The following is an 11,011-nucleotide window of genomic DNA, read 5'->3' on the forward strand; positions in this document are numbered from 1 at the left end:
TTACAGGATGGCTTGTAATTTCATACCATTTTAATTGGGTTAAGTGAATTTACTATAAAAAAGATCATGAAAAACATACCTGAAACAGAAAGGAATGTTTTAGTGACAACCATCATATGTTTTGGAGAAATAAATCATAGTTTAGGTTTAGGACAATTTCTTTCCATTCTATGATGCCTGGTGCACAATTCTATATATGACATTCTAGGCACAATTTTGTGATGACTGACGGTGCACTTATTTTTCGATAAGTGAAATATTTTTTGCTGAACAAGGTAAATGTAATCAATACCAGTATTCTTTGTTTTTAATCAATTTTTTTCTTAACTGGAGCCTTTGCTAACGGAGGTTCTACTGTAAATGCGCTTTTGGGGGTGCCCTGAATAGCCCCAGGGGGTGTCCCAAGTAGCCCTGCCGTGCGGAAATGGCCGTCATTTTTTAATTGAGGTACCTATGTAAATTCCGCAAATAAAGTTTTCATGCTGACACTTGTCTGCCACCTTTTTCTAAGCAAAATTTGTTAATATTTTTTTTTTTACTACAGACCTAAGCAGAAGTAACTTTTCAATAGCAAATCGGAAAGCAGGACCCAAAAATCTGGAACGTCCAGCACACTTCCACTTTCAGTCAATCATCATCACTGATGAGTCTCTGCAAGATGCCACAGCTGTTTCATTTAAAAAAAAACAACGCTTGCATCATCACAGTAACAAGAATCCAATCAATGCTTGAACGCGTCCAACGTACTGTCACAGGGATCCAATCATCGCTAGAACGTGTGCAACGTCACAGCCACTGGAATCCAATCAGCGATAGAAAGCTAGAAAAGGCCGCCTCAAATGCACACAATGTTAACGCACTGATGCTAACTTAATGTGTAATGCTACAATTCTTATTTCAAGAGCGTAATACAATAGTGTAGTTATGTCATTATTTATGGAAATCGCAAAGAATAACATCTTCACTATGTACACTCACTCACATATACATGAAAAACTGCCTATGATTCAATCCACATATACAAAACTGACCACCGATGCAATCAGCTGAGACATACAATCTCCTTTCATTGCGATCAGACAAACGAAAAACGTTAACAAAGAAGGTAGCAGGGATACCAACCGCACCGGCAACCAATGTGAAACCGACATCAATATAGTCATGTGAAAAAATAAAAGATACGAATTCTTCTATATTAAAAATTTATCAGTAACTGACATTCAACAGAAATCAGAATGGTTTAATAACCTTTGTAAATATTATACATCCATGCAGAATCAATCGTGTGCAACAGTGGCGGGAATCTAATGATGGTTAGTGGTTAGTTCTCATTGCCCAATCGGTGGGTGAGGTAACTACAGAACATTACTGCAGATAAAACTCCCGAACTTCGAGACGATAATTGAGTGAAAACTTTACATGATATGTTGTGAGCCTTCTAAAGTTTTAATAAAGAAGAAATCACAAGGTTCACAGAATCTAAAGGTTTGAATGCTAAATTTTTGACTTTTGAGTACTCTATTGACTATTGAGTCTATTCTAGTCAGTCAACTGTGAAGTGTCATGTTGTTTGTTGTGCATTGCCTTTTCTTTGAGAAGTTTTTCCAACTGCCAATGAGTTTCTCCTCAATTTGAAAGCTGAGGTAATGAATAGGTGCCATAAATGTTTTTTAAAATTTAATTTGAAACTATTATGTTATGAGTAAATAGTATTTCCTTCTGTAGATCCAGATCCATCCCTCTTGCTCATCTGTGAGTGACAGGCGCAATTAACAATCTTGCATGTGACCTTCTCTGTGTTGCCTGACTTGATGTTCATACGACTACGAGGTACGGGACCTACCGTAGTACGGTCAGACAAAAAGGTTGTTTGCACGGTGCACCTGTCTGATTAAAAGACCGATTGCATATGCAGAATTGAGTCAGTAATTTGAATCTATACACTGAGTATACAGCGGCATTACAGGTACAGCCTATACTCAAACAGTCAAACTCAATGACACTAAATAGTAAATACCTATTACTACTACTAGTAAAAAGTTATGTCATATATAGTCAATAAAATCCATTTAGGCCTACCTACCTATTAAATAGCTAATTGATATATCTTGAATTTTTGTAGGAATTTATTGATTGAAAATAGATGCCATTGCATTTTTATATAGGTTAATATTGCACAAAAATGTACAGTTTATATTTAATATTTGGCTTAAATTTTGGTCTAAAAAGTAAAAAAATTAGCTTCTCCTTTTCTTGCTCATTTTGTAGCTGCTTAAAAGCCAAAAGGCACGAGTTTTCATCGATACCGATCTTCAACTGCTTCATTCATACTATTTCCAAAGAAACACGTACTGCACTCGGCAACAGCACTAAGACGCACCAAAAATGATATTTACACTAACTACTTCTATTGTTTTATGCAATATTACTCGTTTATCCCCCCTCAGGGGGGACTTCTGACGGGTGTCTGTGCTCGTCAGAAGTCCTATGGGATTTTGCGCTCCTAGGGGGATTGTTCCTGAGCGCCCCACCGCTGAGCTCGCGGGGTCTGACTGCAGGTCTCAGTTGTGGGGTTAAGTTATTATGTAGGTAAGATTTCTTGCATTTCCCTTCTCTGTCTCTCTCGTGCGGGCTACCGACGTCTCGTGTAAGCGACCTCTTGTTAGAGTGTCTTCGTTTCTGTTGCTTTTCACCTGTCCCTCCTTGTCACTTCGTCTCTTTGAGATGCTAGCGCTGCTTCGTTCGAGCCAGCTTCAGCGGGCTGGACAATTGAGACCTTCCGTCCCTTGTGGGTGATGAATAATTGAGACCCTCCACCTCTATGGTGATGTTCATCTTGACTTTCGGTGCGAGATAGCTAAATAGCTGAAGCGCTAGTAAACAATTGGCCACTAAACTAACTAACTACTCGTTTATCCTATGGCTAACAACTAAGCCTCAAGCTCCGTGTTTCATGCCCAGGTTCAGAAGCTCCTCCGGTACCTCCTGGCATATTTCGAGACTCTATTCCTGCTGTGCGACGAACTAAACGCTGTCCAGGCCCCGGCCGTCATCAACATGCTAGCCATGCAGGAGCGGTGGCAGCAGCAGCTGTCACAAGCTATCATGTTACTCGTGCCTGCCTATGTTGGTTTGCTCATTGCCCCCACAGCGGTGAGTAAGGTGAGCTGAAACTGATGAATGCACAGTATAAGGCGGTGAAACAGCCGATTAACCAATAGATCAGGCGATGAATTTTTTAAAAAGAAAAGCTGTTTAAGTAAAATAAATTTCGAAAATTTTACCTACTCGCATGATGTGGAATGCTGATTTCTGCTCTGAAAACATCCTAGAAAGCCTCTCGTCGTGCTAGAAACAAATTAACAAACTAACGATATTAAATCAGAGTACAACATCAAATATTTTGAAAAATAAAATATGAATTAGTAAATTCAAAGTATGATTTCAAAAATATCTCTTTGTGCTTTGACAGGTGATGTATAATGAAGTATTGTCAGCTGAATTCACACAAATTAAAACATTTTCCAGAATAACCCTCGATCGCCGGGCACCAACCTTCTTCAACGCCATTTGACAAACGCTGAATTCGACAACCTGTACATCGTTGCTGAGCTCGTCGTGTGTCTGGCGTACAGCAAACGAAGCAGGAATATCATTGCCAAGGAAATTACAAGGCTCTTCACAGGACCCTTAGGATTATCGTATTTTGATGATGGCGAGAAGTCGTCACTTGGGTCTGGTCGGATGAAGCGCGCTGCCAAAGTCGGCGCTCCCGACGCACGTTTATCAAGTAAATAATTTTTTAAAATTCGTAGATAAAAAAACATCGAGTTTATTATAAACATATGAACACTAAGTATTGATTAGATGAAACAAGTTAGGATTAACTATCGCATTAGAAAATCTCAACGTTGAAATACCATAACTATCTGCATTTGACAGACGTTGTTCCTTGTAGTATTGTTATGGAACGCGGTCCCTAAATTTTGCTGATTGCTGGAAAAGAATTAGAGAATAAATAAACATATTTAAATAAAAAAATATCAGGCCCTTACACGGAATGTTGGATGTCCGCCATTAGATATGAAAAGAATGCCTGCTATTTCGATATGAAAAGAATTGAAATTAAAAACAACTAGCTTCGGATAATGAATCTAGTATAAAAATTTAATGTATACGCAAACTATCATTGCATTCATGAGTGTGGCCCACTGAGGAAATGATCAAAAAAATTATTGGCATCATTACAACTAATCATAGAAAATGATAACAGCAAATACTTTAGCACATTTTATCAACCATCACCTGTATAACCAGAGAAGCATGAATCAAAACCAACCATGATTTATGAATACGGCAAAGCGCAACGAAAAGCTCGGGAATTACATTTAATTCATAATCTTGAAGTACAGCACGTGCATGTAATTTTAAGTTAATTATTGGTGAAGTAATTATATATCCCTGCGGTTATACTCATTAATATTGGCATCTCTTTCTGCAGATATTCTAAAGCAGCCTTCGGGACTGATGAGCCGGACACCCCCTCCACTTGCAATGTTCCTCGAGACCTCCATTAGATCGGATTAGAAAGTGAATAAATAATAATAGAATTTGAGTATAAATAATTAACCATGTCTACTACGAGATTTGTCGTTGAAAAAAAAATTGGCTTTGATATACTGGAGGCCCAACACATAAATTTAAGCAGGAGTGGACATAGAAATACATTTGCTCCCGAATATATAAACATTGTGAAGGCTGACAAACGGACTGTGTTTAATAAGTCGAATACAAAGCACATATAGATTACTCATCACTAATTAAATGCAGATTTAGCTTTAGCAACTCTCCAAAACTTTTCTAGCGTTGTCTAAACAAAAATTCAATGAAGATTGTACACACTTAAACATTTGATTGAACATTCCGGCTTCTTACACACATTTTATAAGGTATTTTTGTTCATTCTTATGTTACTCAAAAGAACACGCTGTCGGTTTTATGTGACAAACTGAAATTAGGTATTTTTACTTTTACTACTTGCTTTAAGAAACGCTTAACAATTACTAGTTGTAAAGAGGCTACTTTCAGATTTTTCATCGGACACAACAACTTCATGGTGTTTTCATGAAAATGAAACTCGCATTTATTAAGATTGGATTTACTTAGCCAACGGTTCAGAGACGATTGATGCATAGCAGTATGAATAACAGCTAGCAGGAATGAAGAACTAAAGAGATGCCTAATTACATCACAATTTATTTGGAACACAAAACAACCACAGTGAATGAATGGGAATAGATGAGAACGGGATTTATTTTTCATCATTTTGGGTAAACCTGAATGAACAAAGAATGAGTCACTTCCAACTTCAAATTCAGTAAAAAATTAGCGAATTACGTAGCTCATGGATATATGATTCATGAAATATAACTTCATACGACATACACTGGCAACGCCTGAAATATTTTACCATTTGATTTGAATGAGAACTCAGACGATACATCGTCACAAAATAATGTGAAAGCAATTCATTTCCCTTCACCTGCCGACATCTAGGGGTCACAATTGGACAAATGTCCCAGAAGAAGCCATTGCTAACTCAAACTCAGGGAAATTAGATGAGATCAAAATGCTTGTCGCAAGAAACGGGCATCGGAAAAATTTAAGATGATAAAATCAGGGAATAAATCAGAAATATGTACTCTTCCCACACCTTTAATACTGATAAGTATAAAACCAGTCCTATAATCCAATGACATTTAAATTCCCCATTATTGAATGACAAAAAATTCTGTTTAAAATAGGATCTGGAATCCCAGTATTTGCACACGTCAACAACACCCCAGAATTTCATAATAATTTCTTTCATTGAGAGAATATTTATTTATCATGGCCATCCTCGAGCGCTATGTTGTTGCCATCAGCTCCTGGCGCTGCGATGTCAGCGCCGTCAGCGTTGGTTGGAGTTGCTGTGTTGTTGTTAGGGAGCGCTGACCCCCCCACCTGACCCCCAATAGGGGGACTCGTGCTCGCCCCGTTGTCGTTGCCGTTCTGGACGTGTTGCGTGCCCAGCCCGTACAGGTGGCCGCAGTACTTCTCATTGTCAATGTTGCCTTCGAAGTACAACTGCGCACAAATTATGCGTTGGTAAGGAAATTATTCATGTTAGGTCACATATGGTCTCAGACTTGAAAAAAAAAAAACATTTTAAATTTTTCTTTACTCAATAACTTTTGAAGAATTGCACTTAGCACCGTGACGTTTTTACCAAACCTCATGAGTACTACTATACTGTATATATATATACAAAAATTGCCAGGCTTGTAAGGATAGTAGTTTTTAGTTAGGAAGCTTTAGTACTTGAAATTGGAAAACCCACATGTGATTAAAAAAAGTGTGCTAGAAAAAAAACCCAACTCGTAAAAATGTTTCGGAGCGATGTTTGGATTTAAAATAGTATATACCTCAAAGGCTTGATCTACTTTTTTCACTGCCAGCCTTTTTTCGTTAAGTTTGCCAAGATTTGAGTCTATAAAAAACGGGCAGAAGTCTATGGACTTTCCACCTATCATTTCACACACTTGACTGTGGGCGTTAGTAATGACTAATATTTTTAAAACTGATTTTATGGACTTTTGATTTGATTTATGCCAAAAATAATATCAAACATGAAGTTATGATTCCCCCCCAAAAATAACCTTGGCTAAATCTAATTTTAATTAAAAAATTCTTAAGATTAATGTGTTTTTTTTTTCATATTTTGCTATGAGAAAATGCAGTATGCTATATCAGTTAACAGCAAAGTTTAAATTGACGTTAAGGTTACAGTTCAGGTTGGGCTAACATAAAATGGTTACAAAAATATCTCTGTAAAGTGATATTTTGACAAAACATATTTATCCACCCATGATTTGACAAAAACGAGCAAAAAAGCGGCCAAGAATTTGAACAAAAGTGCAAACAACGCAAAATGTACTCTGATGCAAAGGAAATATCCGGTGTTCACTCTTTTGATCTCATTAAATGACAAGTTGGTGGGCGTAGTAATGTATAGATAATTTTTATTGGTTTGGGTTTTTTCTACACACTATTACGATGGGTTGTTTTTTAGAATTTGGGACTAAAATATATACATAGTCTTACTGATCATAATAAAGTTAAAATACACAACAAAACGAACTCTATCATTATTTCATGGCGGATGGATGATAACTTTTTTCAAGGTTAGTTAAGTTATAAATATGTTGAAGATGCAATAAGTTCTTGAAGATAGCTTGACTGCCCTCAACTAAGCAAAAAAAATCTTGAACTGAGTTTAAATGATAGTCAGTTTTAAGAAACGTACATATCATCTTTATCCAAGACTCCTAATCTCTTCCCCATTAAAGTTTATATAACGAAAGATACAAGAGAATATTGTCTCTGGCGTTTCTAAGTCTATGAACTACACCAGAAACAAACCTCAGTTGCAACAAGGGGGTATAAGTTGCAAGGACTAGGGGTATAAATAACATTAATGGTGGTTAGTGTATCTGTTGATAAAGGGTTGAATATTCCTCTATATATTATTCCCAACTCCAAACAGGTTAAAGCAGCAAAGAACCTCTCTCATTTTGAAGAATGTCGCGCCTGTAAGCAGGGAGTCGGAGCCTGCCTGATGCTGGGGGCCGATGCGGTCCAATTCCAGCTGCTCGGACACCTCCTGCAGCCCCCCTTTCAGGTTCTTGCACGACTTCATCAGGTACTGAAACATGCAGAAAAATTAATCAGTATGCAAAATGTGACAAAGAATGATAAATAATAACAGAATAAATAATTTTCATTGATAAAATCATAAAATCAGGGAATAAATCATAAATATGAACTCTTCCCACACCATTAATACTGATAAATATAAAACCAGTCCTAGAATCTAATGATTTTTCAATTCCCAATTTGTGAATGACATAATTTTCAGTTTAAAACTTGCTCTGGAATCCTAGTATTTGCACACGTCAAGAAAACCCCAGAATTTCATATTCATTTTCTTCATTGACAGACTATTTATTTATCATTTCACCCCAAAAGTTTTTCTATTTTAGACAATTAGTTGATAAATTGTAACAATTGATTTTCAGTACAAACCAATATTTTTTTCATGAAATATACAGCACACCTTTACGTCATGGATAAAATCATAACATAAACGCTCACATTTATATCACATATACTAGGTGGCAGAAATGCTCACATTAACATCGCATATAGGTGACAGAAATGCTCACATTAACATCACAAATAGATGACAGAAAAGCTCACCTTAACATCATAGATGACAGGAAAATAAAGGTATAGCACCTCAAAGAATTTGCTTTCTTCTGCAGGCAAGTTCTGATTGGTCAGCAGCTTTATAAGATATCCAAAGTCATAACCACTGAAAAACAAAATAAAAAATAAGTATTGCTTCTTCTTTTAATTATTTCAACATGAATTATACTTTGAATACCTAACAAATGGTTTATTTATGGAAATAAACTTTAAATAACACCAATTCCATCACATGCATAATAAGAGCAAGAAAAATTCATGGGTACGTACTTAATGTTCTAGATTAATTCTGCCTTCACTATTTCAGTGGTTGTAAGTAACAATTAATTCTTTGAATATTTTACCTTTGGGTATAACAGGTCATTTGTTATCTATTTCTGAACTAAATAAATGAAGTTTAGATAATTGGAATACTAAAAAATAAAAATCTAATACAATGAATTTAGTAGTAGTATTTTCTAAAGTTGAAATTGCAGCTTTGAACTAACCTGTGGAAAGACAGGAACCTGACATCATCCAAGATTACCACACCAGAAGTCATGAGCAGCTCAGCAAAGGAGACAGGGTCAATGCCTTCCTTTTGATGGCGCTCAAAATTTAGGCCTGAGTTCTGTAGCAGGTCTATGCTATCTTGAGCATACATGTCCTCTCTGTACAGAAAATACATTTCACCATTACAACATTCATAAAAACTTAACCTACAAAACAATGTCAAAATTATAATTGCTGATTGCAATAAAAACACTAAATTTTTACTAAAAAATTAACTAACCAAATAAACAACTAACTAAATTTAGAACTCTAGTGACAACCACTAGGATATAAGTTAACAATGTAAAAACAGAACAAGAAGGATACAGAGCCATTTTGATTACTTACGTCAAATTAAACTCAAAATTGAACTGCCATGTGGATATCCCTGGTGCTGGTTTGCCATTTTCATCAAAAAATGAGAGGCCAAGTTGAATTATTTTGAGCAAATCCACATTGCAGCGCAGCAACTGGTATTGGAAGTCTGCATTGCTTACAAACTCGCCAATGGGCTTTGCCACAACTCCAGGAAATTCAGTATCCTGAAAGAAGGAATCAATGACAAAAATTATTACTGTTCATATAGGAAGATTTATCATCCTGCACCTAATATTTACTATATTTTCTATCACATATTGGTCATTGCTAACACTGGCAAATATCAGGAGAAAATGGTCAGACTTATCAAAATAAAAAATAAGTCAAAGAAAAAATTAGAAGGTTTTAGATAATATAGAAGCCAGCAACAAGAACTACTTACCATTGCAACATAAGGATAATGTTTCACAACTTGTCTGATGCTGTCAAACTCATCCTCCAAGTTGCTCTTCCATACCTCTCTAATGCCACACTCTTCATTGGTGGGCTCTCTAGGAGGGCCCATCACAAACTGTCTAGCCACGCCGGGCACGGGCATTTTCTTGGTCACTTGAGGCAACCAGAGTCCGTAAATAATGTGTGAATTATTATATAAAGAAAAATCTGTAAAGGAAGTTGCAGTATTGAAGGCATTGATAAGTCAATATTATGGTACAAGAGGAAAAATGTGTCTGGAGCAGAACAATTTAAAAGTACGGTATCCAGTATCTACTGCTCAAGCCATGACTAGAACATTCCCACCATTTTTGGAACCCCAAAATTCTAGCTAGATCAATTACTATATTTCCCATCTAACTGTCAATAAAACTGCATGACTGGTCAAATTGGGCCATGAGATTTTATTCACAAGAGGAAAATTTTAATATAAGTACCGTATAGTGTAAATCTGATCAATTGCATCCCTTCCTAATCCTATGGCTTTTTCCTAATTTTTTTGGTTAAAATAAAGAAGCCCATTTTAACCAGCAATGTTTAAAATTATACTTTGAATTGATTTTTTAATATTCATTTTAGAAAGCTTCTGCCTGATTTTTCAAATTTGTAGATAGTCCAGTTTAGATACTTGAGCAGTTAAGCAAGCTCACTTCAACTTAAGGGGAGCATTTGGGTATAGAAAAACTTTTTTTTTTATTTCACAGACTGATCATTTTGAAACTTAGTACACATATGTAAAACAGAAATTAATTATTATATAATTAATTATATTATCTTATTATAATTAATTATAATTATTTAATATGGCTTATGGAATGGCTTATTGGCTTGGGACATAGACTTATGGCTCAAAAATTTGTTAGTTCACAGCTCAAAAAATCAGTTGTAGCTCACAGAGTAGATGCTCTCCTCCCCTGTGTTCAGGGAAGCCAAAAAAATTTCATTTATTGAAAAGAGAAAAATATGCCAAAAAAAGCTTGATCTATATATTGTAGCCCAAGTCCCTAAGATTTCCCATTGCCAATTAGTTGCATAATAATTGCATTTACTGATTTTGGGTACCAGAACGTGTCTTTAGACTTATTCTTGTCCAGTTTAAAGGGAATAAGCTATAAATGTGCCTTTTTTTATCATTATATATATTAAAAATGTTCATTTTATACAAGTTCAAAATGGCTTAATGCAAAAAACATTACATGTACCGTCAACCAGGGCTACTCGGGACAATTTCAAATGTTTTTCATTCATAACTTCTTACCATGAAACATTTCATAAACAAGTTTAGGCTCATTTCAATGCTCTTTGCAAGGGCTATTGCATGGCTTTTCCAAAAAATTCCATATGCTATTTGTAAGGTGCC

The 11,011-nt window shown here is 35.8% G+C and overlaps 2 protein-coding genes across 2 annotated transcripts; one reads left to right on the plus strand and one right to left on the minus strand.

Moving 5' to 3' along the window:
- Nucleotides 1-2,961: 2,961 nt before the first annotated feature.
- On the plus strand, nt 2,962-4,589 carry LOC108676841 (the record flags this gene model as incomplete). The annotated part of the gene is made up of 3 exons (XM_018164995.2): nt 2,962-3,162; nt 3,529-3,790; nt 4,502-4,589. Coding segments are annotated over 3 exons (549 nt in total), but the record flags the coding sequence as incomplete, so codon positions are not given.
- Nucleotides 4,590-5,142: 553 nt separating this feature from the next.
- Nucleotides 5,143-9,847, minus strand: LOC108676842 (CCR4-NOT transcription complex subunit 7). The gene is made up of 6 exons (XM_018164996.2): nt 9,599-9,847; nt 9,187-9,380; nt 8,796-8,957; nt 8,299-8,413; nt 7,604-7,744; nt 5,143-6,126 (listed from the first exon to the last, which is right to left on the minus strand). Exons 1-6 carry the CDS (start codon nt 9,752-9,754, stop codon nt 5,881-5,883), a joined length of 1,014 nt encoding a protein of 337 aa, XP_018020485.1. The 5' UTR covers nt 9,755-9,847; the 3' UTR covers nt 5,143-5,880.
- Nucleotides 9,848-11,011: the final 1,164 nt, after the last annotated feature.

The sequence above is a fragment of the Hyalella azteca genome, unplaced genomic scaffold (genome assembly GCF_000764305.2).
Source record: "Hyalella azteca isolate HAZT.00-mixed unplaced genomic scaffold, Hazt_2.0.2 contig1155, whole genome shotgun sequence".
NCBI classification, from domain to species: domain Eukaryota; kingdom Metazoa; phylum Arthropoda; class Malacostraca; order Amphipoda; family Hyalellidae; genus Hyalella; species Hyalella azteca.